Source organism: Gorilla gorilla, chromosome 2 (assembly GCF_029281585.2).
Source record: "Gorilla gorilla gorilla isolate KB3781 chromosome 2, NHGRI_mGorGor1-v2.1_pri, whole genome shotgun sequence".
Taxonomy (NCBI): domain Eukaryota; kingdom Metazoa; phylum Chordata; class Mammalia; order Primates; family Hominidae; genus Gorilla; species Gorilla gorilla.
Window position 1 is genome coordinate 59,215,276 of NC_086017.1, and position 23,394 is coordinate 59,238,669.

The window sequence follows — 23,394 nt, forward strand, 5'->3', positions numbered from 1 at the left end:
CCATGTCCGACTAATTTTGTTTCTGTTTTTGAGATGGAGTCTCACTCTGTCACCTAGGCTGGAGTGCAGTGGCACAATCTTGGCTTCTGCAACCTCCATCTCCCAGGTTCAAGCAATTCTCCTACCTCAGCCTCCCAAGTAGCTGGGATTACAGGAGCGCACCACTATGCCCAGCTAATTTTTGTATTCTTAGTAGAGATAGGGTTTGACCATGTTGGCCAGGCTGATCTCAAACTCCTGACCTCAAATGATCCGCCCGCCTCACACTCGGCTAATTTTTGTATTTTTTGGTAGAGACAAGGTTTCACCATGTTGGCCAGGTTGGTTTTTTGGGGGGTTTTTTGTTTGCTTGTTTTGAGACAGCCCAGGCTGGAGTCGCACAGGCTGGAGTGAAGTGGCACAATCTCAGTTCACTGCAGCCTTGACCCTCTGGGCTCAAGTGATTCCCCCCACCTCAGCCTCCTGAGTAGATGGGACTACAGGTACATGCAACCATGCCTGGCCCCTTGGGGAAATCTTTAGCCAGTACTTTTTACTCTATCTTATCCAAAAGTTAAAATGTAAGAGATTTATTAGACTTATCAGGCCAGGAATGCTTTTCTGAAAATAAACTTGTTTTATTTATTTTGAGACAGGGTCTCACTCTGTCTTCCAGGCTGGAGTACAGTGGCGCAATCATAGCTCACTGCAGCCTCGATCTCCTAGGCTTAAGCAATGTTCTGACCTCAGCTGCCCAAGTAGCTGGCTGGGACCACAGTCATGTGCCACCAAGCTTGGCTCTTTTTTTTTTTTTTTTTTTTTTGAGACAGAGTCTTGCTCTGTCACCCAGGCTGGAGTGCAGTGGCCCAATCTCAGCTCACTGCAACCTCCGCCTCCCAGGTTCAAGCGATTCTCCTGCCTCAGCCTCCGGAGCAGCTGGGACTACAGGTGCACACCACCACACCCAGCTTATTTTCGTATTTTTAGTAGAGACAGGGTTTCACCATATTGGCTGGACTCCTGACCTCATGATCCACCCGCCTTTTCCTCCCAAAGTGCTGGGATTACAAGCACGAGCCACCTTGCCTGGCCAGTATTTTTTTGTAGAAACAGTGTTTCGCCATGTTGCCCAGGCTGTTCTCAAACTCCTGAGCTCAAACAATCTGCCCACCTTAGCCTCCCAAAGTGCTTGGATTATAGGTGTGAGCCACTGCACCGAGCCTGAAAATAAACTTGTTTTAAATGTTGTTTTTAGGACTACGTTGAGTCAGAATAAGGAAGTCATTTGATCAACTAATTGTGCAAGAAATGCCTGACCTAATTTTATCAGATTTAATGTTTGAAAAAAAAACCCCAAAAGCAGTCCTTCTGTAAGAACTGCTGAAATGGAAGTTTCTGAACCTAGGTCAGTGGCCTAAATGCTGTATGTGTTTTCTGTGCAAGCAGTGCTCTGCAGCCATTTCTGCTTTTAAAGCCAGGACTTCACATAGGCTGAATGTGATTTCTACTCTTTTACTTGTTCATTTGAGCTGCTGATTCACAATGGGGTGGGGTGGGTACCAGTCAGAGCAGCAGCAGTTGCATGGTTGAATGAAAAGAATGTGTATGTGTGAGTGTGTCTGTCTGTGTTGGGGGAAGACAGTGAAGTCTTAACTGGCTTTACTCTGAAACTTCCTGGAGAAGAGAGAGTTAGAAAGGACTGGCCAGGCATGGTGGCTCACGCCTGTAATCCCAGCACTTTGGGAGGCCCAGGTGGGTGGATCATTTGAAGTCAGGAGTCCAAGACCAGCCTGGCCAACATGGTGAAACCCTGCCTCTACTAAAAATACAAAAAAATTAGTCTCAGGTACTCGGGAGGCTGACGCAGGAGAATTGCTTGAACCCGGGAGACAGGTTGGAGTGAGCTGAAATTGCACCACTGCATTCCAGCCTGGGCAATAGAGCGAGACTCCCTGTCAAAAAAAAAAAAAGAAATGACTTCTAGTTGAGAGAGGAGGCATACAGCTTAAAGTCTGAGGAGGAGTGTTCTCCAGCCAGGATCAGGCATACTGGGAGTTCAGAAGTTCCCTTTACTGAAGCTGAGTAATTTCAGGGGAAACCAAAAAAAGTTCCCTTCACTCGTAGTCCAAGGCATAAACTGAGATGGTGGGGGTGGCATGGGGCAAGAAGGGGTGAATCACCAGGCATCCTGGAGAGAAGTTAGAGTTTATTGGAAAGTTCTGGGTTCCCATCCTGTAGCCTAACCAGAGAGTGTGGCCTAGGCCACATTGACCCTGTACAGGAAAGGGGAGAGTTGAAGTGGGATGTCTCTTCTCACAGGTCCAGCTGGTAGAACACTGAGTAGGACCCTAGGTCCCTAGACTTTCCACTTCGGTGTCTCTGGAGGTGGGTCGTGGAACATATATTTTCACAAGTACCTGGGTGACTTCTGGGCACTGTATATTCATCTCCTAGAATAGGACCTGGTACCTCCTAGACACATGGCTTTCTAGCTTTGGTTCCAGCTGCCCCGAGACTGCAGGCAGTCCAGAAGCATGGGTTCCAGCTAACTATTCTTTAGGAACTGTCCCTTCCCTTGGCTCCTTGCTCCAACCTTGTTCCTCCCCAGCTATTTCTCTCTGCCATCTAATCTGGAAGGACTGTGAATCTATAGGCCTCAGGCCCAGGTCCCCTAATCTTTTTCTTGCCACTTTCCCCACGTGACCTCATCCTCTCCAGTGGCTACTGCTCCCGTGGCTAGACCATTGCCTTTCAACATTCTCTTCTTCTGCGCCTCTTGTAACTGCCTGCCCCAGATACCTCTGTCTGCATGTCTAATGCAATATAGCTGAATCTGAACACATCCACCTACCCCCAAAACCTGCTCCTCCTGTTGCTTAGTCAAGAATGCCACCTTCCCATCTCAGGATCTCACACACTATACTCCCTGCCTGCTCACCCGCCATCAGCTTATTCTTTAACCAACTGCTTCTTGACTTCTTTTCAGTCTCAATTTTTTTTTTTTCTCTGAGAGGGAGTCTCGCTCTGTCACCCAGGCTAGAGTGCAGTGGTGCAATCTCGGCTTACTGCAACCTCCGCCCCCCAGGTTCACGCCATTCTCCTGCCTCAGCCTCCCGAGTAGCTGGGACTACAGGTGCTCGCCACCACGCCCAGCTAATTTTTTGTATTTTTAGTGGAGATAGGGTTTCACCGTGTTAGCCAGGGTGGTCTCGATCTCCTGACCTTGTCATCCGCCCACCTTGGCCTCCCAAAGTGCTGGGATTACAGGTGTGAGCCACCGCCCCCAGCCACTTTTTTTTTTTTTGAGATGGAGTCTTGTTCTGTTGCCCAGGCTGGAGTGCAGTGATACCATCTCAGCTCACTGCAACCTCCACCTCCCGGGTTCAAGTGATTCTCCTGCTTCAGACTCTTGAGTAGCTGGGATTACAGGTGCCCGCCACCACGCCCAGCTAATTATTATATTTTTAATAGAGACGTGGTTTCGCCATGTTGGGCAGGCTCATCTCAAACTCCTGACCTCAAGCCATCAAGCCATCTGCCCACCTTGGCCTCCCAAAGTACTGGGATCACAGGTGTGAGCCACCACACCCAGCCTCACTGTCACTTTTTCCAGGAGGCATGCATGAGCCTCCCTACCGGGCCTGGTCCTCTTATTCTTTTTTTTTAACTAGTGTAAGGTGCACAATTTTTTTCTTGTCTTTTTTTCCTATTCTCAAAGCACAAAACATGTTTTTTTGATAATTATATACTGTCCTTCTGACTTCTTCAGGCACCTGGCAGAGCACATGGCACAGGACTGGATTATGAATGAATGAGGGAGCAAAGTGCTTTTGGGGAAGAGACATGTAGGACATTAGGGGTCACAGGTAATCTGGGTCTACCCAGATTTACAGGTTGCTATTCTCCATTCCAGGAGTCAGATTTGAAGTCTACAAATGTCAAAAAGCCTTGGTACCATTTGAGTGGATTTTTTTTTTTTTTTTTTTTTTTGAGAAAGAGTCTCGCTCTGTTGCCCAGGCTAAAGTGCAATAGCGCAATCTCGGCTCACTGCAACCTCCACCTCCCAGGTTCAGGCAATTCTCCCTGCCTCAGCCTCCGGAGTAGTTGGGATTACAGGCGTCGGACACCACACCTGGCTAATTTTTGTATTTTTAGTAGAGACGGGGGTTTCACCATGTCGGTCAGGCTGGTCTCCAACTCCTAGCCTCAAGTGATCTGCCCTCCTCAGATTACTTGGGATTATAAAATGCTGGGATTATAGGCACGAGCGTCCATGAATGGCCACTCAGGAGTCTTGATTGCATTTATGAATGACTAATCTTCTTCCCCAGAAGTTAACAGTCTAGGAGGGGTACAGGGGCTAGCCATCTCAGGGCCCACGGGGCCCAGCATATGATATTAATCACAAATATTGATCTATTAATATAACATTCCATCCTGGCAGGGCGCAGTGGCTCATGCCTGTAATCCCAGCACTTTGGGAGGCCTAGGCGGGCAGATCACCTGAGGTCAGGAGTTTGAGACCAGCCTGGCCAACATGGCGAAATCCCATCTCTACTAAAAATATTAAAAAGTAGCCAGGCATGGTGGTAGGCACCTGTAATCCCAGCCACTGGGGAGGCTGAGGCAGGAGAATCGCTTAAACTTGGGAGGTGGAGGCTGCAGTGAGCTGAGATCATGCCACTGCACCCCAGCCTGGGCAAGAGTGTGAGACTCCTGAGAGTTCCAAGGAACACCACAGGTAGAGTGAGGTCCAAAGGGGAAGCTGATAGTTCTACCTGGGTCACCTCAAGGAGGACTCAAAGGCTGGGGCAGAGAGAACCAGAGGGAGGTGGGCCTGTTCAGGAGTTCTCAGGATGGTGCCAGAGCAGGTCCAGAAGGCCCTACAATCCTTAGTGACCTAAGGGCAGACAAAGGGGAAAAGCAGCAGCAAAGATCACTGCTTAGGGCAAGAGGAAAAGTCCTTGAGAGTTGGTTCAGACTAAGAAGGACCTTGAGTCACTAATTTGAACACAAATGCTGGGACTCCAGAACCTCTGGTCCACAGTCAGCTGGGTGAACAGCACTACCATGTCTCTGGGTACCTGTGTGCACAAGCGGAAGCTACACCCAGGCCCTGCAGTCCCCTGCACTGCATTAGGAAATGGCTCCAAATCTGTCTTGAAAGATTATTGCCGCTCATGCCTGTAATCCCAGCACTTTGGGAGGCCGAGGCAGGTGGATCACGAGGTCAGGAGATCGAGACCATCCTGGCTAACACGGTGAAACCCCGTCTCTACTAAAAAATAGAAAAAAATTAGCCGGGCGTGGTGGCAGGCGCCTGTAGTCCCAGCTACTCGGGAGGCTTAGGCAGAATGGCGTGAACCCAGGAGGCGGAGCTTGCAGTGAGCCGAGATTACACCACTGCACTCCAGCCTGGGCAACAGAGCAAGACTGTCTCAAAAAAAAAAAAAAAAAAAAAAAAATTAAAGATTATTGGCAGCAGGGTCAACAGATGGAGAGGCTGGACCTGAGTGGTGCCGAGAAGCAGCAGCTGGCTTCAAAGACAAGCCCTTATCCTGGGCCTGAATGTGCAATTAATTGCACGTTAAGTGTTGGGCAGGGCATAGTCAGAAGGGCCAGTTAAATTATAGTTTTCTCACTCTTGAATATATGAGGCAGAAACTTGTAAGATCAGCGTCACAGCAGATACAGGCACTTGGTAGCAACATGGAAAGATCTAGCCAGATAACAGAATTTATAACATTGCATGAGCTTCCGTGTAAAATGGGTTTGTGTGGACCTAACAATTGGAGAGGCCATGACTCCAAATGTGAGTGGGGGCTCATGTTATTTTGTAAATAGACAGTCATTTCAGCGTGCAGCAAGCAGTCAGAAGTCTATTATTTGAGTTAGGCAATCAACCCTTGCCTTATGTCTTTTTTGAAGTAAGGACTTTGTTTTAACTGGGTCTTGGGATGGCCCTTTGCATGTTCTGGTGAAGCCAGAAATGCAGGCCAGGAGCCAGACTTCCCACAAAGGAAAGAGTGGATCCTACACGCTGCAGACAAAAGGACAGAAAGTTCAGACTTGGCTAGGATAAGGGAAGGAGGATTAAGTTCCCACCACTATGACAATGAGGTTAGAAAAAGTATCACCAGGCAGGGTGCGGTGGCTCATACCTGTAATCCCAGCACTTTGGGAGGCCGAGGCGGGTGGATCACGAGGTCAGGAGATCGATACCATCCTGGCTAATACGGTGAAACCCTGTCTCTACTAAAAATACAAAAAATTAGCCGGGCGTGGTGGCAGGCACCTGTAGTCCCAGCTACTCAGGAGGTTGAGGCAGGAGAATGGCGTGAACCCGGGAGGCGGAGCTTGCAGTGAGCCTAGATTGCGCCACTACACTCCAGCCTGGGCAATACAGTGAAAAACACCGTCTCAAAAAAAAAAAAAAAAGAAAAAAAGAAAAGGAAAGAGAAAGAATCCCCAAATGACAATGACACAGGACATACACACAGTTCTGCTGACACCCGGCACTTTATTAGTGGGGAAACTCGCCTTGGTCTGGCAGAGACTGGGATCGACAGGACCAGCACCCATCTCGAGGGGGTATTTTCTGGAAGATCAGGTGTTCCTCCCTCGTAGGTTTAGAGGAAACACCCTCATAGATGAAAACCCCCCCAGAGAGCAGCACTGCAACTGACAAGCAGCCGGGGTAGGAGGGGCGCCCTAGGCACAGCTGGGCCCTTGAGACAGCAGGGCTTCGATGTCAGGCTCGATGTCAATGGTCTGGAAGCGGCGGCTGTACCTGCGTAGGGGCACACCGTCAGGGCCCACCAGGAACTTCTCAAAGTTCCAGGCAACATCGTTGCGACACACCGGAGACCAGATGATGAGCTTGGGGTCGGTCATAAGCGCAGTGGCGTCGTCGCTGGGGGCTGGCAGGGCCTCCCGCAGGAAGGCGAAGAGAGGGTGCGCCCCCGCACCGTTCACCTCGCACTTCTCGAAGAGCATGAAGTTGGGCTCGAACCCACCACCAGGCCGGACGTACTTGAGGGAATTCAGAATCTCTTCGTTCTTGGCGTTCTCCTACAGGAGAGAAGGGCAGCTAGGACCCGGGGTCAAGAGGGGGAGGGAAACGTTCTAACCACAAACAAGGGAGTTTTTCTATGAGTCACCGGGATTTTGCCCTCCATGCGCAATCCCAAGGGCGGACAGGAATTTCAGCATCTACGAGCAACAAAAAGGAAACGAGAGAGTAGCCAGACTCTCCGCGCATGGAGCCGACGGCACCCACCAGCACTCCGCCGGCGCGCCCAGCCACTACTGCACGTCCGCGTCCGCCCCCGCCCCGCCCCGCCCCGCCCGGCGCACCTGATGCCCAAACTGGTTGCACGGGAAGCCGAGCACCACCAGGCCCCGGGGTCCGAGGCGCCGCTGCAGCTCGTTCATCTGGGTGTAGTCCCGGACCGTGGTGCCTCAGAGGGACGCCACATTCTCGATAAGTAGTACCTTGCCCCGCAGGGAGCCCAGGCTCACAGGCTCCCCGCCGGCCAGCGGGCGCGCCGAGAAGGCATACACCGACTGGGCCGCCGCCGCCGCTAGCCGAGCAGCACACATGGCGCAATTGTTCAAGAAGCCAGCGGAGCGCCCCAAACAAGCACTGTAAGGGGAGGCCAGCGGGCGCCTCCTTTTAACTGGCCGGCGGCGGGTCACGTGGCACAGGCAGTTTTCCGGGCCTGAGGGTCCCGCCTCATCCGGCCCCCGCCCTACCCGGAGGGCTCGGCCCCTCCTCAGCCAGGAAAAGGCTGGAGAGTGCGCCCGAGCGGGACGCGTGCTCCTCCTAAGCCGGAAGGAGCAGCGGGCATGTCTGGTCTGGCCCAGGCAACCAGGCGGCAGCGGTCCAGGTTACCCTTCCAAGGGCTGGGGCCCTCGAGGGCTCCGTTTTTTCTCAGAGGTTCCTGAATTAGGATGTGGGGTTTGGCATAGGAGGCTGGTGGGCGACGGCAGCAGCTGCAGGAGCTGCCCATCCACAAACAGCCCTCCTCTCCTGTGCCATGTTACCGGCAGTGCAGGGGACAGCCAGAGGGATCTAGGCTTCCGGTCTCCCTCCTCCCTGTTTCCAAAGCGGCACCGCCCTCGTGCGGGTTTTCTAACCGGGCAGAGTCCTGGAAGCTCTGCCCCAGCCTCCTGAAGTGGAGCCCAGTAGCTCGCCAGGGCCAAGAAAACGCTGCCGGAGTCCTCCCTCCCTGGCCTCCTCAGTAGGCTGCATTCACCCTACCCCCAAATCTGAACCAGAATGCGGTACAGGGTAATCATTTCCATGTTGTTGGTAGGGACCAGATTAGCTGCTGGTGGGTGGGAGGTGGGGCGCAAGCTAGTCCTTTGCACCCTCAACAAACCTCTCCAGGGTGAGCTAGGCCAGGAAGTCCTTGCATCCTCCTGCCCCCAGCCCTGGAGAGAGCAACACAAACAACAGGATACAGAAGTTTAGAAAACTGCCTTTATTCTATTAGTAGTTGGAAAAATTAACTGGTACAGAAAAAAAGTTTAGTCAGCTGGAGAGAAGAGAGACTGAGTGCCACCCATGAGAACTGGTGGCTCCTCTGGGAGGGAACCTGGATACAGTGAGGAGAAAAGAGCACTGTGAATTAGAGCCAGACGCTTAAGTCCAGGTGAGACAGGTTATGCCATCTTCCAAAGTGTCTAATTGCCTCAGGCGTGAAACCAATTCCTATTTACTTAGCCCAGCTCCAAGGGGTACTGAGATACATGGGGCCGAAAAGGGGTAATATGGCCATCTTTTATCAGAAAAAGTGACAAAACGGGAATTTAAAAAATGAATTTTCCATCTGACTTTATTTCCAAATACACTTTCTTTTTTAAAAAACCAATACACTTTCTTTGAGGATGACAAATATCAGTATTAGGAAATCCAATTATACAAAAAATACTACATCTAGTCTGGGGTAGATATATTTATTTTTGGTAACATACATTAAGTGGCACTAATTACACAGTAACTATAAGGTAACTAACATGAAACCACAGAACTGTAACTCTGCCACAGCTGCATGAACTTGGGCTTTTCTGGTTGAGCCCATTTTCAAAAAACTGCCCACCCCAGAGCTATGCCAACAAAATCTGTTACGGAGTAAAGCCCTGAAGTGGTGACTCACCAGAGTACCTTGCAGCTGACAGATAATAGGCAGGACATGTTAGTTATAAAGTAGTTACAGCCTAATTCACAAAAGTTACCAACTGTTTCTCTTTCTAGAAAGAAGCAAGAAGTTAAGAAATTCCTTGAATTAGCGCCTGGTGTGTCAGGTGGGAGTGCAGAGGAGGGCTGTTAGAGCAGTGTCAAAAGGACCCTGGTGGGCCAGACGGGTTGGACATCATTAATAATCATAGTTGGCTTCTAAATACTGGTAGCAAGATGACTTCTGATTTGTAATCTTAGGTAAATTATAGATAAATGAAAAAGGCCAGTAATCATACACTAAGATTAATAAACAGCACTTCAAAATTAACCGCATAAGGGCTGTGCTTGCAGCAAGGTTTCACAAGACAAGGCACCCAGATTTTTTCTTCCCACGTCTAGCTTGCAGAGCAGCTCTCGTAGCCATTTCAAAAACCTCTCTCACTCCATCTTTGGTCTTTGCTGAACACTCCATGTACCCAAAAGCGCCAATCCTGTTTGCCATATCTCTGCCTTCTTCAGGTTTCACCGGCTCCTAGCAAAGAAAAAAAAATAGTCCTTTTAGCTAATAGTGTGGCATACATATAGTAAGTAAAAAGTATTCAAATTCAGCTAAAAGATTTTTTTTTCTTTTTTTGAGACAGTTTTGCTCTTGTCGGTCGCCCAGGCTGGAGTGCAATGGCATGATCTCAGCTCACTGCAACCTCCATCTCCTGGGTTCAAGGGATTCTCCCGCCTCAGCCTCCCGAGTAGCTGGGACTACAGGTGCCCACCACCACGCCCAACTAAGTTTTTAGTAGAGATGGGGTTTCACCATTTTGGCCAGGCTGGTCTCGAACTCCTGACCAAGTGATCTGCCCACCTCGGCCTCCCAAAGTGCTGGGATACAGGCATGAGCCACTGTACCCAGCCTAAAAAAAAAAAAAGACTTTCAAAAGCTGTTAAACTTGGCTGGGTGTGGTGGTTCACACCTGTAATCCCAGCACTTTGGGAGGCTGAGCTGGGCAGATCACGAGTTTAGGAGATCAAGACCATCCTGGCCAACATGGTGAAACCCGTCTTTACTAAAATACAAAAAATCACCTGGGCGTGGTAGTGGGCGCCTGTAACCCCAGCTACTCAGGAGGCTGAGGCAGGGGAATCACTTAAACCTGGGAGGCGGAGGTTGCAGTTGAGCCAAGATCGTGCCACAGCACTCCAGCCTGGCGACAGAGTGAGACTCCTTCTCAAAAACAAAACAAAACAAACAAAAAAAACTGCTGAACTTATGAAATTTTTAAACTGACATATGGTAACTACCCCCTACCAAACATAAAATCTCTAATAAACATGGTATTCACTGGGAAGTAGAGGGAAGAGGTCAGAGGAGCCCTGGAAGGTTAAGGAGTCAATCAAGAGCAAAATTACTCAAGCTACCAATCCAGGACTAAATGCCCTGAAGGAAATAAAGCCTACCCTTGACATTCAGACAGAGAAACCTGAGTAAGAGAACTTAGGTTGAAGATCTCAATGCTTCTCCTCCAGTGAGGAAGCCCTGCCATTAGGCCAGCTGGTTTCTGAGAGGCCAAGATGCCACATCCATCATCACTTTTAAAAAGGCATTGGGAGTGGAGGAGAGGGAAGGCATTAGGGCTTTCTATCTGGACTCCCAGCCTTCAAGATTTCCTTATCTTTCAGTTGCCACTAATTTATCTTTGGCCTCACATGTACCAAAGTAATAGCTGGGGAAGGCAATCAAGAGTCTAACAGGCCCGTGCGTGGTGGCTCACGCCTGTAATCCCAGCACTTTGGGAGGCCAAGGCGGGCAGATCACCTAAGGTCAGGAGTTTGAGACCAGCCTGACCAACATGGAGAAAACCCATCTCTACTAAAAATACTAAAAATTAGCCAGGCGTGGTGGCACATGCCTGTAATCCCAGCTACTTGGGAGGCTGAGGCAGGAGAATCACTTAAACCTGGGAGGCTGAGGTTGCAGCCGAGATAGCACCACTGCACTCCAGCCTGGGTGACAAAAGCAAAACTGTGTCTCAAAAAATAAAAATTAAAAAAAGAGTCTAACAGAGGCTGGGCACAGTGGCTCACACCTGTAATCCCTGCACTTTGGGAGGCAAAAGTGGGCAGATCACTTGAGGTAAGGAGTTCAAGACCAGCCTGGCCAACAGGGTGAAACCCCATCTATTTAAAAAAAAAAAAAAAAAAAATTAGCCGGTCATGGTGGAGGGTGCCTGTAGTCCCAGCTACTCGGGAGTCTGAGGCAGAAGAATCGCTTGAACCCCGGAGGCGGAGGTTGCAGTGAGCTGAGATTGCGCCACTGCACTCCAGCCTGGGTGACAAAATGAGACTCCATATCAAAAAAAAGTTCCTACATCTAGAGCCACTGATTACTAGCTACTGATGAAATGGTTCATTCTCAGGCCAGCAGTCCTTATGGGCATAGCACTACCTCAAAAAAACATTCCATCTCACAGGACTGGTGAACTATCTTAGGGATCTTCTGTGAAGATCCCAATTAATGAGGGTCAGAGGGCCACAGAGGGGCTTCTGAGCCTCTAAAACAACCTGGCCTGTGAAGGTTCCTGCTGGGCTCCCCAAACCTCCAAACTTGGGGCCCTAGTTCAAGAATACTACAAGACAGTCCTGCCCCAGATCATGCCTGCTTCATCTTGGCTAGCTCCCGCCTTGTGTGCTCATCATTCCGAAGATCCTTCTTATTCCCAACCAGGATGATGGGCACGTTGGGACAGAAATGCTTGACTTCTGGGGTCCACTTTTCTGGGATGTTTTCTGAAAGAAAAATGTAGAGAATTTGGGGATACATACAATTCTATCTTGAAGACTTTCCAAGAACCTCGGTGAAATTGCAGAGACACTTTCTTTGTGGCTTCAGAAGAATGCTAGACATTTAATGAAACCCACTAGTTTCAAAACCATAAAAAGGAAATATAATCCCTTTCCTTTAAACAGAGAACCAACAGCTTTTTCTCAGTCCAGCCAAGAGTGGTGCTGAGCATCTCTGTAGGTGGGGCCCGAGTAAGGGCTCTGGAGGAGCAAAAGATCCACAACACAAGGTAGTTTCATGGGGGGCACTTCCTGCCCCACAAAGGCAGGCACTTTACAGGACATCTGTCACTGCTGGTAGATGATTCTGACATAGCTTACAGAAGGGGTCCCCATTCTAGGGCAGCAGCTGACCCAGGGTCCACATGCTCTTTTTCTAACTTGTTCATCGACTCTCAGCATAACTTCTACCCTATGGGGTTTACTGGTATTTCAAATGGCTCAAGAGTGACTTCTGGCCAGGAGCGGTGGCTCACGCCTGTAATCCCAGCACTTTGGGAGGCCGAGGTGGGCGGATCATGAGGTCAGGAGATCGAGACCATCCTGGCTAACACAGTGAAACCCCGTCTCTACTAAAAATACAAAAAAAATTAGCCGGGTGTAGTGGTGGGCACCTGTAGTCCCAGCTATTCAGGAGGCTGAGGCAGGAGAATGGTGTGAACCCGGGAGGCAGAGCTTGCCCTGAGCCGAGATCGTGCCACTGCACTCCTGGGCGACAGAGCAAGACTCCGTCTCAAACAAAAAAAAGTGACTTTTGAAAATAACCAAAAGAGGCTGGGCATGATGACTCATACTTGTAATTCCAGCACTTTTGAGAGGCTAAGGCAAGCAGACAGCTTGGGCCTAGGAGCTCAAGAACAGCCTATGCAACATGGCTAAACCCCATCTCCAGACAGCGTGGTGGCTCGTGCCTGTAATCCCAGCACTTTGGGAGGCTTAGGTGGGTGGATCACCAGAGGTCAGGAGTTCGAGACCAGCCTGGCCAACATGGCGAAACCTCATCTCTACTAAAATTACAAAAATTAGCCGGGCGCAGTGGCGCACACCTATAGTCCCAGCTACTTGGGAGGCTGAGGCAGAAGAAACACTTGAACCCAGGAGGTGGAGGTTGTGATGAGTCGAGATCGCGATACTACACTCACTCCAGCCTGGGCAACACAGTGAGACTCTGTATCAAAAAAATCAAAAACCCCATCTCCACAAAAACATACAAAAACTTAGCAGTTTACAGTGGTACATGTGCCTGCATTCCCACCTACTTGGGAGGCTGAGGTGGGAGGATCACTGGAGTCCAGGATTCAAGGTAGCAGTGAGCTATGATCACGCTACTACTGCACTCCAGCCAGGGTGACAAAGTGAGACTTCATCTCTTAAAAACAAATAAATAGGCTGGGCGCAGTGGCTCACGTCTATAATCCCAAAACTTTGAGAGGCTGAGGCAGGTGGATTGCCTTAGGTCAGGAGTTCGAGACCAGTCTGGCCAATATGGTGAAACCCCACCTCTATTAAAAATACAAAAAGATTGCCAGGCGCAGTGGCTCATGCCTATAATCCCAGCACTGTGGAAGGCCGGGGCGGGTGGATCACCTCAGGTCGGGAGTTGGAGACCAGCATAACCAACATGGAGAAACCCCGTCTCTACTAAAAATACAAAATTAGCTGGGCGTGGTGGCACATGCCTGCAATCCCAGCTACTCGAGAGGCTGAGGCTGGAGAATCGCTTGAACCCGGGAGGCGGAGGTTGCAGTGAGCCGAGATCGTGCCATTGCACTCCAGCCTGGGCAACAAGAGCGAAACTCCGTCTCAAAAACAACAAAACAAAACAAAAAAATTAACTGGGCATGGTGGTGCACGCCTGTAATCCCAGCTACTAGGGAGGCTGAGGCAGGGAAATTCCTTGAACCAGGGAGGTGTAGGTTGCAGTGAGCCAAGATCGTGCCACTGCCCTCCACCCTGGGCGACAGAGTGAGACTCCGTCTCAAAATAAATAAATAAATAAATAAATAAATAAATAAATAAATAAATAAATAAAAAAAAATAAATAGACCAGGCGCAGTGGCTCATAAGGCCTGTAATCTCAGCACTTTGGGAGGCCGAGGCGGGTGGATCAGGAGTTTGAGACCAGTCTGGCCAACATGCTGAAACCCTGTCTCTACTAATAATACAAAAATTAGTCAGGCATGGTGGTGCATGCCTGTAATCCCAGCTACTTGGGAGGCTGAGGCAGAAGAAGTGCTTGAACCCGGGAGGCGGAGTGCAGTGAGCCGAGATCGCACCATTGCACTCCAGCCTGTGTGACAAGAGCAAAAGTCTGTCTCAAAAAAACAAAAATAAAAATAAATAAAACTAAACAGCATACAACCATGACCCACCTCTACAAATGTTATTTGTAATATTTACTGTTACTGGGTTTACTGTTGTTATTTTCTGATTTACTTTTTTGGGGGCATTGAGGGGAGCCTATTGTGTCTTCCCTCATCTAGAACAGAAGTTCTTTTTTTTTTTTTAGATGGAATCTTGCTCTGTCGCCCAGGCTGGAGCGCAGTGGCGCGATCTCAGCTCACTACAACCTCTGCCTCCCGGGTTCAAGCAATTCTCCTGCCTCAGCCTCCCGAGTAGCTGGGATTACAGGCACTCGCCACCAGGCCCGGATGATTTTTTTGTATTTTTAGTAGAGACAGGGCTTCACCATGTTGGACAGGCTGGTCTTGAACTCCTGACCTGAGGATCCACCCACCTTGGCCTCCCAAAGTGGTGGGATTACAGGTGTGAGCCACAGTGCCTGGCCTAGAATAGATGTTCTGTTAGTAGGTGCTGTAGTTATTTCCCGAATATGTGAAATTATACCAATAGTCTACCCCCTTCCTGGAGTTTGAGGTACACAGAATTTGAATAAATTGACTGTCGCCACTTTTGGTGAATAAATTTTCAAACTTTTTTTTTTTTTTTTTTTTTGAGACAAGAGTCTCACTCTGTCACCTAGGCTGGAGTGCAGTGATGCGATCTTGGCTCACTGCAACCTCTGCCTCCCAGGTTCAAGCAATTCTCCTGCCTCAGCCTCCTGAGTAGCTGGGATTACAGGTACATGCCACCACACTCGGCTAAGTTTTGTATTTTTAGTAGCGACAGGATTTCACCATGTTGGCCAGGCTGGTCTCGAACTCCTGACCTCAGGTGATCTGCCTACCTCAGCCTCCCGAAGTGCTGGGATTACAGGCGTGAGCCACCATGCCCGGCCTAAAAAATATAAAAATTAACCAAGCGCAGCAGTGTGTGCCTGAAGTACCAACTACTGGGGGGGGACTGAGATGGGAGGATTGTTTGAGCCCAGGAGGTCGAGGCAGCAGTAAACTGAATCTGCAACTGTACTCAAGACTGGGCAAGAAAGCGAGACCCTGTCTCAAAAAGAAAAAAGTGAGACTGAAGAGACAAAATGTTTTGCTCTGGAGGCAGTTTTTTCCCTCAAGAATTATACAGTAGATAACGAGGGCAAAGGCACACAGTCCTTCTCATTCCAATAGGATCTAGGTGAAGTTATTTATGTGTGTATCTGATAGGAGAGTGTCAACTAGCTCAAATTTTCTCTGTGGCCTAAAAGCTCTGCCCAGCCTCCAGGGCCTTCCAGCAGCTTCACAAAAGTAAGTCATATTAGTTTGAAAACCAAAACTAGGCTGGGTGTGGTGGCTCACACCTGTAATCCCAGCACTTTGGGAGGCCAAGGTGAGTGGATCACCAGAGGTCAGAAGTTTGAGAGAAGCCTGGCCAACACGGAGAAACCCGGTCTCTACTAAAAATACAAAAATCAGCCAGGCGTGGGGGCGTATGCCTGTAGTCCAAGCTACTTGGGAGACTGAGACAGGAGATTTGCTTGAACCTGGAAGGCAGAGGTTGCAGTGAGCCAAGATTGTGCCACTAAACTCCAGCCTGGGCAATAGAGCAAGACCCTGCCTCTAAATCAATCAATCAATCATAACTGCTGAAAATGATCTAAGTGAACCAATGGCATGGAATACGTGCTCTTTCTCTGTCCTGGGACATACTGCACAGAGGACTCAATCTTAGCTCAGCTCCTTGGGCCAGCATGACCTTAAACAAGTGGCTCAATATCTTGGAGCAACCCCAGTTATCATCATTAAGGTAGGGACAACCATAACAACACAATCACTCTAACACTAACTATCCAGGCAACCCGAGGCCACAAGCAGACCCTCAAAGGCTGTTTGTGGTAATGATGACAACATCCTTGACCCACCTGCTGCCCTGTCATGACAGGGAGGGCTGCAGCACAAGTTTATTAATAGATACCTCATCATCTTCAGCACAAACCTAAAGCAAGTTTTTTCAAGCCTGGTTTCACAGAATGTCAGGTCAGCATTCTTCAGTCTTTTTCTAAAGAATACTGACTTCTGGGCCAGGCGCAGTGGCTCACGCCTGTAATCCCAGCACTTTGGGAGGCCGAGGCAGGCGGATCACGAGGTCAGGAGATCAAGATCATCCTGGCTAACATGGTGAAATCCCATCTCTACTAAAAAATACAAAAAATTAGCCGGGTGTGGTGGTGGCCACCTGTAGTCCCAGCTACTTGGGTGGCTGAGGCAGGAGAATGGCATCAACCCAGGAGGCAGAGCTTGCAGTGAGCTGAGATCAAGCCACTGCAATCCAGCCTGGGAGACAGAGCAAGACTCCCTCTCCAAAAAAAAAAAAAAAAGAATACTGACTTACTGACTTCTGAATTATGTGGCTGTGTTTAGGCTAATGAAATGATCACATTCAAGCTTCTATCAGCTAAGACACTTCAGAAAAAGGCTAAGACAGGGCAACCAAAAAAAAAAAAGTCTTTCCCCAAAAGAGATGGCTTTACATTTGGAACTCATCTAGTTGGCTCATCTTTTTTTTTGGGAGATGGAGTCTGCAGTGCAGTGGCACGATCTTGGCTCACTGCAACTTCTGCTTCCCAGGCTCAAGTGATTCTCCTGCCTCAGCCCCTGGAATAGCTGGGATTACAAGCGCACGCCACCACACCCAGCTAATTTTTGTATTTTAGTAGAGACAGGGGTTCACCATGTTGCCTAGGCTGGTCTCAAACTCCTGACCTCAGGTGATCTGCCAGCCTCGGCCTCCCAAAGTGCTAGGATTACAGGTGTCAGCCACCGCACCAGCCTTAGTTTACTCATCTTTGTATCTGGAATTCATCTAGTTTACAAGGCAGTTAGATTTTTAAATAACATTTAATATTATTTAGTAATAATAATAATTATTATTATTTTTGAGATAGAGTCTTGCTCTGTCACTCAGTCTGGAATGCAGTGCCATAATCTCGGCTCACTGCAATCTCCACCTACCAGGTTCAAACAATTCTCCTGCCTCGGCCTCCCAAGTACCTGGGACTACAGGCGTGCATCACCATGCCCGGCTAATTTTTTTGTACTTTTAGTAAAGACGGGGTTTCACCATGTTGGCCAGGCTGGTCTTGAACTCCTGACCCTCAGGTGATCCACCCGTCTGGGCCTCCCAAACTGTGGGGATTATAGGTGTCAGCCACCGTGCCCTGCCTAGGTGGATACATTTTAAATACAGTACCCATGGGAGACCTAGGCTGAAAGGGACCCAAGGCCCACGCTCTACAATCCCAAACTCCAGGACTCCGGCCACTGACGATGATTGCTTCTCTGAAGTTCATGTCTGCTTTTCAGCCACTTGATGCCCAGAAACCAGATGCCAACTAGCTACACAGGCAGTGACAAATATCAGGGTGCAGGGCTACTCACCTAAACTATCAGGGCTGTCGATGGAAAAACACATCAGTATAACATCGGTATCTGGGTAGGAGAGGGGCCTCAGGCGATCATAATCTTCCTGCCCAGCTGTGTCCCACAAAGCCAACTCTACCTGTAATGGGAAAAACAACCACAAGAGTGCAAGGTTAATCCCCCCACCCACTTTTAGAAAAAGTGACACTTACCATAGTACATTGAAATGGCAGACGGTCTAAAACAGTAAAACACAGGAGTATTTACATTTTTTCTTTCTTTTTTTTTTTGAGATGGAGTCTTGCTCTGTCGCCCAGGCTAGAGTGCAGTGGCGCGATCTCTGCTCCCTGCAAGCTCCGCCTCCCGGGTTCACACCATTCTCCTGCCTCGGCCTCCCAAGTAGCTGGGACTACAGGTGCCCGCCATCACACCCGGCTAATTTTTTGTATTTTTAGTAGAGACGGGGTTTCACTGTGTTAGCCAGGATGGTCTGGATCTCCTGACCTCATGATCCGCCCACCTCGGCCTCCCAAAGTGTTGGGATTGCAGGCGTGAGCCACCGCGCCTGGCCTCTTTTTTTTGTTGTTGTTGTTGTTGTTGAGACGGAGTCTTACTCTGTTGCTCAGACTGGAGTGCAGTGGCAAGATCTTGGCTCACTGCAAGCTCTGCCCCCGGGTTCACGCCATTCTCCTGCCTCAGCCTCCTGAGCATCTGGGACTACAGGCGCCCACCACCACGCTCGGCTAATTTTTCCTACTTTTAGTAAAGAGACAGGGTTTCACCATGTTAGCCAGGATGGTCTTGATCTCCTGACCTCGTGATCCGCCTGCCTCGGCCTCCCAAAGTGCTGGGATTACAGGCATGAGCCACCACACCTGGCCGAGTATTTACTTTTATGAGCATCGAGCTCAAATGAGAGTATATTTAAATTATTTTAGGTTGAAATTTCTCAAAATTGAAAATCTGAGAACCCACCTCTACAAAAACACCTTAAAAATTAGCTGAGTGTGGCCAGGCGCAGTGGCTCATGCCTGTAATCCTAGCACTTTGGGAGGCTGAGGTGGGCTGACTGCCTGAGCTCAGGAGTTCGAGACCAGCCTGGGCAACATGGTGAAACCCCGTCCCTACTAAAATACAAAAGAAATTAGCCAGGCATGGCAGCGTGCGCCTGTAGTCCCAGCTACTCGAGAGGCTGAGGCAGGTGAATTGCTTGAACTCAAGAGGCAAAGGTTGCAGTGAGCCGAGATCGTGCCACTGCACTCCAGCACTCCAGCCTGGGCGACAAAGCGAGCCTCCATCTCTACAAAAAAAAAATAAAAATAAAATAAAACTTAGCTGAGTGTGGGCTGGGTGCGGTGGCTCACGCCTGTAATCCCAGCACTTTGGGAGGCCAAGGCGGGTGGATCACCTGAGGTCGGAAGTTTGAAACTAGCCTGACCAATGTGGAGAAACCCCATCTCTACTAAAAATACAAAATTAGCTGGGCGTGGTGAAGCATGCCTGTAATCCCAGCTACTCAGGAGGCTGAGGCAGGAGAATCGCTTGAACCCAGGAGGCGGAGGTTGCAATGAGCGGAGGTTGCAATGAGCCGAGATTGCACCACTGCACTCCAGCCTGGCCAACAAGAGCGAAACTCCATTTAAAAAAAAAAAAAAAAAATTAGCTGACTGTGGTGGTGCACGCCTGTAGTCCCAGCTACTTGGGAGACTGAGGTGGGAGGACTGCTTGAGCCTGGGAGGCGGAGGTTGCAGTAAGCAGAGACTGTGCCACTGCACTGCAGCCTAGGCAGTGAGACCTTGACTCAATTAGGAAAAAAACAAAAAAAAAAAAAACAGATACTAGAACTGAACCAAGTGGCATAATTCAAAATGTCAAGTCAAAAATAACTCTGTAGCTTATAAAAGTGTTTAATTATAAATAACATTCTACTAGGAAAGAAAGCAGACAGGAGGGAAGAAATCAAATTTTAAATAACATTCTACCAGGCATACAGGCGAGAGAGGAAGACACAAGACTAAGTAAATTTTCTGCTATAATGTGGAAACCATGGAAACAAATCTGTATTTTGAGTTGGTAGGTAGGAAAAGACACCATGCTGGCTGTTAGGCAAGGCCTGAGATGACAGGAAAGCCCTTTTGGCTGTGCCTTTACTACTCAAGAAATGTCTGAAATAATGCATCACATAAGGTGAGAGAGTACTCCTTTCACATCCGGGTACATCCTCACCCTCCTGTGGTAGAAGGGTAAACTGACGTCTGGGCTCTGAATACAAGTCCCATTCAACACTGCCCAGCACTGCACCCAGCTCTGCTACCCCATTCGTATCACCAGACTCCATGTTAAACATCCTCTGTACAGAGGCCCTTTGAGGCCCAAGAGGTCTCTCTCCAATACTTGGAACACATCTTTCTTCTCTTAGCACCTTCACAGCCCAAATTTCAGTTTCTAAATGATTTCTTCCTTAAAATTGATGGCTCTTCCACCCCCAAATTTTTGCCCCAGGATGCATCACAAATAACCTCCACAAGGCCCACTGTACTTCTGTCATGCAAACCATCATTCTGGCATGTGTAACTAAGATATACTGATGCCCAATTATCACAATCTGTCTGCCCTCACAATAATGGAGCTCATTTACTCCCTGGCAAATCCCACTCTCCCGGCCCCCTCCACCCCACGGTGTTTAGTCATATATCCAGCCTCTATTGGCGCTTGATAAAATGCTTCCAAGATGTTGAGTCTGTCTCATATCAAAAGGGGCCTTTTCATTGTGAGCAGGCCTACTCTTGGTACCATGATCACCTACAATCTTGTATGGTTCCCTAGGCTGTACTATTGCCTACTTTTTTTTTTTTAGACAGAGTTTCGCCCTTGTCGCCCAGGCTCGAGTGCAGTGGCGCAGTCTCAGTTCACTGCAACCTCTGCCTCCCGGGTTCAAGTGATTCTCCTGCCTCAGCCTCCCGAGTAGCTGGGATTACAAGTGCCACCACGCCCAGCTAATTTTTTGTATTTTTAGTAGAGATTGGGTTTTGCCATGTTGGGCAGGCTGGTCTCAAACTCCTGACCTCTGGTGATCCTCCTGCCTCAGCCTCCCAAAGTGCTGGATTACAGGTGTGAGCTACCACGTCTGGCCTTATACTATTGCATACTGTTAAATGAATACTCCTACGCAGTACCCTCTCCCATCTTGGGGACTCTTGAGTTGCTCTGAGGCAGGCAGGTAGCCTGTGATATGCTCTTCAATCAAACACTTTTATTCCAGGGGACTCTCCTCAAGTGAGAACCTCCCCCTATCTTGCGAGGGTCAGTGATGTCCAAGGTTTGCAGCACAAGAAAAATACTCACAGACCATGCCTCAAGGTTTTAAGTCAAGGTCCCTAAATTTCTTATGGGCAAGATTCTGGTTGTTCCAAGATGCCCAGGCAGAGATGATGTTTCCAAGAGAACCAAAGAGCTGCTTCCAAAACATACATACTGCCACAGATGGAAAAGACCCTTCCAGTTCATGCTTACAGACATGCAGCAATTAACAGCCACTCTCTGGAGAAAATGTTAGGATACAACCAGTAATATACATTCACTACTAGGCTTCTGAGAAATAAGCTATGACAATGCCAACCTGACATTGCTTCCCCAAGCCAATGGATCTTTCTATGTATGGTGCATCAATCTAAGTTAGGTAAGAGGGCTATAACTTGACACCAATCCTGAAGATGTCATCACATTTCTACCTAGTTTGTCACAACTGGGCCCTGTGTCCATATAAAACCAGTCTTCCTATCGGGACCACAAAAACACCTATGTCCAAGCATCCATGCTTGGCTGAGGCTGAATTAACACCCTCTGTATCGGTTTGCCACCTTCAGGGTACATCCCAAAATTCTGTTAGGCTGGTATTTGTTGTATTTTTTCCATCTATACTTGGGCCAGAAAGTATCTTAGAGTTCCTATTGGCATAAGAGCAATCATCGTGGCTCAGTCTGTATTTGAATAAAAAAGACTACAAACTATAGGACGGGCGCAGTGGCTCATGCCTGTAATCCCAGCACTTTGGGAGGCAGGCAGATCACGAGGTCAGGAGATCAAGACCATCCTGGCTAACACGGTGAAACCCTGTCTCTACTAAAAATACAAAAAACTAGCCAGGCGTGGTGGCGGGCGCCTGTAGTCCCAGCTACTCCGGAGGCTGAGGCAGGAGAATGGCGTGAACCCAGGAGGCAGAGGTTGCAGTTAGCAGAGATCACGCCACTGCACTCCAGCCTGGGCGACAGAGCGAGGCTCTGTCTCAAAAAAAAAAAAAAAAAAAAAAAAAGACTACAAACTATGAAAGAGGGTTTTGAGCATGGCAGTATTCATCTCTTAGAAAGCACTTTGATGCTTCCAAACATTTTCCGTTACTTCACAGAACCTTGATGTCACCTATAAAAACCGTTTTATAAATGAGGAAGGCTCAAAGGTCAGGAGCTTACTGATGGTCAAACAACTATCAGGAAGCCCTACAATGAGGGACCCTGGAGTTCTGAGCAGCTGATCTAACCCACATTCCTCACACAGTGCCACAAAAGGAGGCTAGGTGGCCCTGGGACAGAAAGAAATAAGTAATGTGGACAAGTAAGAAGTGGCCAGGCTCATGCATGTAATCCCAGCACTTTGGGAGGCCAAGGCAGGCGGATCACCTGAGGTCAAAAGTTCGAGACCAGCCTGGCCAACACAGCGAAACCTCGTCTCTACTAAAAATACAAAGATTAGCTGGGCTTGGTGGCGGGCACCTGTAATCCCAGCTCCTCGGGAGGCTGAGATAGGAGAATTGCTTGAACTCGGGAGGCGGAGGTTGTTGTAAACCAAGATCATGCCATTGCACTCCAACCTGGGTGATAGAGGGAGACTCTGTCTCCAAACAAACAAAAACAAAGTAAGAAAGGAGAAAGGGGATGAATGGAAGCTAATATATCAAGTGTTAGCAGCATATGAGACATATAACTGAATGCTCAAGAAAAATGAGAATGTTGGAGAAGAGCACCTCATTCTAGTTCTAGGGGTTTTTTCCTTTCAGCTGACCCACTTCAAAAGATGTATAGGAGAGCTGGGCACGCTGGCTTGCGCCTGTAAGCCCAGCCACTTGGGGCTGAGATGGGAGAACTTGAGCCCAGTTGTTTGAAACCAGCTGAACCAACACAAGGAGACCTCATCTCTAAAAACATAAATTACCCAGGTGTGGTGGCACATACCTACAGTGCCAGCTATTTGGGAGGCTGAGGTGGAAGGATCACTTGAGCCCAAGAGTTCAAGGCTGCAGTGAACTATGATCATGTCACAGCACTGCAGGCCTGGGAGACAAAGTACAATCCCTGTCTCTTTATTTAAGAGAGAAAAAAAAAAAAAGTATGAGAGGCCAAGTAAAGCATTACTTAGACAACAAAAGGAAGCAGAAGATTAAAAAAAAAAAAACAAAAAACCAAAACCAAAATGAAAACCCAAAAAACCCCTCCAATTTCACAAGAGCTTTGTTCCAGTCTTGCCAGAGGGCTTTTAGGACAGAAATGGGGAAGCACTGTTCTCACCATCAATGACAATAAAATAAAACAATTGTGGCAGGCTATTTTATGTTAAAGTAAAAAAAAATCTTTTGGCCGGGCGCGGTGGCTC

General features: G+C 48.7%; 2 protein-coding genes across 3 annotated transcripts in view; both read right to left on the reverse strand.

Moving 5' to 3' along the window:
- Positions 1-6,479: 6,479 nt before the first annotated feature.
- GPX1 (glutathione peroxidase 1) lies at positions 6,480-8,050 on the reverse strand. Of its 2 annotated transcripts, XM_055382434.2 has the most exons (3): positions 7,336-7,679; positions 7,140-7,191; positions 6,480-7,050 (listed from the first exon to the last, which is right to left on the reverse strand). In XM_055382434.2, exons 1-3 carry the CDS (start codon positions 7,579-7,581, stop codon positions 6,809-6,811), a joined length of 540 nt encoding a protein of 179 aa, XP_055238409.2. In that variant the 5' UTR covers positions 7,582-7,679; the 3' UTR covers positions 6,480-6,808. The 2 variants fall into 2 exon arrangements, with proteins under 2 accessions (XP_055238409.2, XP_030864814.3); XM_031008954.3 differs by lacking the exon at positions 7,140-7,191 and having other exon boundaries at positions 7,336-8,050.
- Positions 8,051-8,450: 400 nt separating this feature from the next.
- Positions 8,451-23,394, reverse strand: part of RHOA (ras homolog family member A) — a 55,938-nt gene continuing 40,994 nt past the window's right edge. The window contains exons 3-5 of the mRNA XM_031008957.3: positions 17,767-17,887; positions 11,814-11,944; positions 8,451-9,695 (exon numbers count right to left, since the gene is read on the reverse strand). Coding sequence (XP_030864817.1) covers positions 9,522-9,695; positions 11,814-11,944; positions 17,767-17,887 — 426 coding nt within the window. The 3' untranslated portion in view covers positions 8,451-9,521. The remainder of the gene's footprint in view (positions 9,696-11,813; positions 11,945-17,766; positions 17,888-23,394) is intronic.